This window comes from Perca fluviatilis, chromosome 23 (assembly GCF_010015445.1).
Source record: "Perca fluviatilis chromosome 23, GENO_Pfluv_1.0, whole genome shotgun sequence".
Taxonomy (NCBI): domain Eukaryota; kingdom Metazoa; phylum Chordata; class Actinopteri; order Perciformes; family Percidae; genus Perca; species Perca fluviatilis.
Genome location: NC_053134.1, coordinates 1,394,403 through 1,399,402, shown reverse-complemented (window position 1 = coordinate 1,399,402; position 5,000 = coordinate 1,394,403). Strand labels below are relative to the sequence as shown.

Here is a 5,000-nt window from a genome sequence, read left to right as displayed (position 1 = left end):
GCAGACCCCTGAAACTTCATACCAGAGTCAAAGGAGGCTCTAGAGACCCCTGAAACATCAAACCAGAGTCAAAGGAGGCTCTACAGACCCCTGAAACTTCATACCAGAGTCAAAGGAGGCTCTGCAGACCCCTGAAACATCAAACCAGAGTCAAAGGAGGCTCTACAGACCCCTGAAACATCAAACCAGGGTCAAAGGAGGCTCTGCAGACCCCTGAAACATCAAACCAGGGTCAAAGGAGGCTCTACAGACCCCTGAAACATCAAACCAGAGTCAAAAGAGGCTCTGCAGACCCCTGAAACATCAAACAAGGGTCAAAGGAGGCTCTGCAGACCCCTGAAACTTCAAACAAGGGTCAAAGGAGGCTCTGCAGACCCCTGAAACATCAAACCAGGGTCAAATGAGGCTCTGCAGACCCCTGAAACATCAAACCAGAGTCAAAGGAGGCTCTGCAGACCCCTGAAACATCAAACCAGAGTCAAAAGAGGCTCTGCAGACCCCTGAAACATCAAACCAGAGTCAAAGCAGGCTCTGCAGACCCCTGAAACATCAAACCAGAGTCAAAGGAGGCACTGCAGACCCCTGAAACATCAAACCAGGGTCAAATGAGGCTCTGCAGACCCCTGAAACATCAAATCAGAGTCAAAAGAGGCTCTGCAGACCCCTGAAACATCAAACCAGAGTCAAAAGAGGCTCTGCAGACCCCTGAAACATCAAACCAGAGTCAAAGGAGGCTCTGCAGACCCCTGAAACATCAAACCAGAGTCAAAGGAGGGTCTGCAGACCCCTGAAACATCAAACCAGAGTCAAAAGAGGCTCTGCAGACCCCTGAAACATCAAACCAGAGTCAGCGCTGAAGGAGCTATCCACATCCTTCACTGCAGGAAAAGTACTAATACTGTACTGTACAAATAAGGAGGGAGAGAGAGAGGAGGGAGGGAGAGAGAGAGAGAGAGAGAGAGAGAGAGAGAGAGGAGGGAGAGACAGAGGGAGGGAGAAGGAGGGAGGGAGAGGAGGGAGAGAGAGAGGAGGGAGAGACAGAGGGAGGGAGAGAGAGAGAGAGAGAGGAGGGAGAGAGGGAGAAGGAGGGAGGGAGAGAGGGAGAGAGAGAGGAGGGAGAGAGGGAGAAGGAGGGAGGGAGAGAGGTAGCAGCAGCTGACTAATCAATTAATTAATGAATCCAGCTGATTACACAACACCACACTGTAATAATACTCTGTTACAAGTTAAAGTCCTGCAGTGAAAATGTTACTGCAGTAAAAGTGTGTAAGTCTCATCAGGAACATGTAGTTAAAGTATTAAAAGTAAAGAAGAATCCTCACGTTTTAGAAAACTGGAAAGAAAAAAAGCATTGAAAGGGTCAAATAAACGTGCTTTTAACTCAACATGTCTCCGTTGTTGGCTGAGATGGATGACTTTAATTAGCCAGCAGCTAGCAGACATTTAGTGCTCTCCCCCTGCCTTGTTTAGTTCTGTTGAATTGCATTAGAGCACATGTGTCAAACCCAAGGCCCGCGGGCCAAATCCGGCCCCTCGCAGATTATGATCTGGCCCGCATATCAATTTAGGTTCACAATACATTTTGGCCCACCTAGTTTTTGTCATTTTTTCTGACGTTTTTGTCACTTTTCACTATCATTTATAAATAATCAGACCAATATGTTTGTCTAATGTTGACCAGTTGCCAGATCTTGTATGTTCACTATCATTTATAAATAATCAGACCAATATGTTTGTCTAATGTTGACCAGTTGCCAGATCTTGTATGAAACGCATCTTATTCACACAATCCACCATATACAATGTTCAACCCGTTTGTCACCTCAACCTGGCAACCTATAGCTCTGAACCTGGCAACCTAGAAACTTCAACCTGGCAACCTAGAACCCTCAACCTGGCAACCTAGAACCCTCAACCTGGCAACCTAGAACCCTCAACCTGGCAACCTAGAACCCTCAACGTAGAACCCTGAACCTGGCAACCTAGAACCCTCAACCTAGAACCCTGAACCTGGCAACCTAGAACCCTCAACCTAGAACCCTGAACCTGGCAACCTAGAACCCTCAACCTAGCAACCTATAGCCCTGAACCTGGCAACCTAGAACCCTCAACCTAGAACCCTGAACCTGGCAACCTAGAACCCTCAACCTAGAACCCTGAACCTGGCAACCTAGAACCCTCAACCTGGGAACCTGTAACCATAGATATAGATATCTATGCCTATAACCCTCAACCTGGGAAGCTATAACCCTCTACCTGTAACCCTCAACCTGGCAACCTGTAGCCCTCAACCTGGCAACCTATAACCCAGTTGATCTCAAGCTTCGCGGAAAGTTCAGACCCGACAGCGAGCCGATAAAGATGGCAGGTGAAGGTGGTGTTCCCGCAAAGAAATGTAAATATAGCTGTAAATTTCAACAGTGTTGGGCGCCAACAATCTACATGCATCTTACCGAGTCATACTGACAACCTCCACGCTGTTTGTAAGGTCGCATTTATTTTAACGTAGCGCACGGGCGGGAAAAATGACATCACCCAGCAGCACATTAAAACACAGCGGCACCATCGCACAGAAGAAGCACATAATAAGGGCACACGGGGGATTTCATCCTTCATCACGAAAGGACAGACAGAGCAGTGTACCAGTGTTAAAAACTACGAACGAAATATCGGAAAAGTGGAATATTTCAGTCCAGCCCAAATACAGTATCTCACAAAAGTGAGTACACCCCTCATATTTTAGTAAATATTTCATTATATCTTTTAATGGGACAACACTGAAGAAATGACCCTTTGCTCCAATGTAAAGTATTAAGTGTCCAGCTGGTATAACAGCGTAAATGTGCTGTCCCCTCAAAATAACTCAACACACAGCCATTAATGTCTAAACCACTGGACACTAAAGTCACTACACCCCTATGTTAAATTCCCATAGAGGCAGGCAGACTTTTATTTTGAAAGGCCAGTTATTTCATGGATCCAGGATACTATTCATCCTGATAAAGTTGTGGGGGGTATGGTGAAGGGTATGTGATGATGTGGGGGGGTATGGTGAAGGGTATGTGATGATGGGGGGGTATGGTGAAGGGTATGTGATGATGTGGGGTGGTGAAGGGTATGTGATGATGTGGGGTATGGTGAAGGGTATGTGATGATGGGGGTATGGTGAAGGGTATGTGATGATGTGGGGTATGGTGAAGGGTATGTGATGAGTGGGGGTATGGTGAAGGGTATGTGATGATGTGGAGGTGGGGGTATGGTGAAGGGGTATGTGATGATGGGGGGTATGGTGAAGGGTATGTGATGATGTGGGGGTATGGTGAAGGGTATGTGATGTGGGGGGTATGGTGAAGGGTATGTGATGTGGGGGGTATGGTGAAGGGTATGTGATGATGTGGGGGTATGGTGAAGGGTATGTGATGATGTGGGGGGTATGGTGAAGGGTATGTGATGATGTGGGGGTATGGTGAAGGGTATGTGATGATGTGGGGGTATGGTGAAGGGTATGTGATGATGTGGGGGTATGGTGAAGGGTATGTGATGATGTGGGGGGGCTATTTTAATTCCAAAGGCCAAGGGAACTTTATCAGGATGTATAGTATCCTGGATCCATGAAATAACTGGCCTTTCAAAATAAAAGTCTGCCTGCCTCTATGGGAATCTAACATAGGGGTGTACTTACTTTAGTGAGATACAGTATTACAGTATATATATACTCATGTATTTGATATTTACAGAGGTTTCTTACTTGGACAGACTGCAGGAAACCGGCATCTCGGTGCTCCACTCGATCTTCCCGTTCTCGCTCTTCTGGTGACCGGAGATCGTCCCGGACGGTTTCTCTGTGATGATTTTATACCTGAGACCAAAGGCACAGCTCAGTCACTTTATTATTACTACACTTACTCTACATTTTCAGATAAAGAAGTCTTTTGTTGGTAAATCTGACCCACAACAAGTTTGACTTGAGTTGTTTTACTTGTTTACTTGTTTTAAGTTAAGGCGAGACCCACCAGGCGAAAAGGAAAAATATTAAAACCAACAGATCTCATCAGGAAACTTCTCGTGGTTTCCTCTCCCCCTTTGAAACAGGTTCCTGTCCCACTCTTACATCACTTCCTTGTTTTGCAACTGTGTTTCTTTCTTACAAAATCTGATGAAGGGAGTCTGTTTAGAAAGGCTATCGGGTATCAAAGTGAAACTTATTATGTAACCGACAGAAATGTGACCAAAAGTGTTTTAACTTCATTTCATTGCGTTGTGTGAGGAAGACTACTAAAGCAAGCTTTTCATAGCATGGTATAAGGTATAAGTCTTTACTGTGCATATGACAATAACCCTCTTGACTGTTGTAGTGTCCCTGCTTAATCATCCTTCCAGAAAAATGCGAAGTTGTTTTTTTGTGATTGGCGCGGGGCAAAAAATCCTTGATTAAGTTTTCTTAAAAAATGCTGATGGAATATGCGGAATATTTATGCAGTTTTATGCGATGAAATTGCAAAAACTGCAGTTTGATGAAAAAGAGAAAAAGATGTGATCCAACACGCTGCTTTACGATGATGTTCAAGTCGCGTAATGACATCACTTCATAACGTTCCCATGGCAACAGGGGAAAATAGCTGCTCTTGTGTGAAGTAAAACGCAACATTTTTCAACTTTCTGCTAAGATATATTTTGGGACTTTTTTGCAACGGAAATGCGGGGGTTATGACATCATGCAAGCCCCGCATATTTTGCACGGAAATCGGCACTTTATGCGGTGAAAGTGCGGCATATTTGAAAAAATTGAATTGCTGATTATGCGTTGAATTATGCGATCGCAAAATCACGTTTTTCTGGAGGGACTGATTTTAACGTTAGAGACAAAGGGCCCGTTTTCTCGTACGGTTGGATCTTCTCTTCTCTTCCAGTTTGACATTTTTATATTTTTTGTATTTAAATTCACATGTGAAGTGTCTAGAAAAGTACTATATATACAGTACAGGCCAAAAGTTTGGACA

At 44.8% G+C, this 5,000-nt stretch overlaps 1 protein-coding gene across 1 annotated transcript in view; it reads right to left on the bottom strand.

The window, feature by feature from the left end:
- tbk1 (TANK-binding kinase 1) overlaps nt 1-5,000 on the bottom strand; it is a 34,218-nt gene that overhangs the window by 15,351 nt on the left and 13,867 nt on the right. Inside the window, 1 exon segment of the mRNA XM_039791257.1 lies at nt 3,749-3,859. Coding sequence (XP_039647191.1) covers nt 3,749-3,859 — 111 coding nt within the window.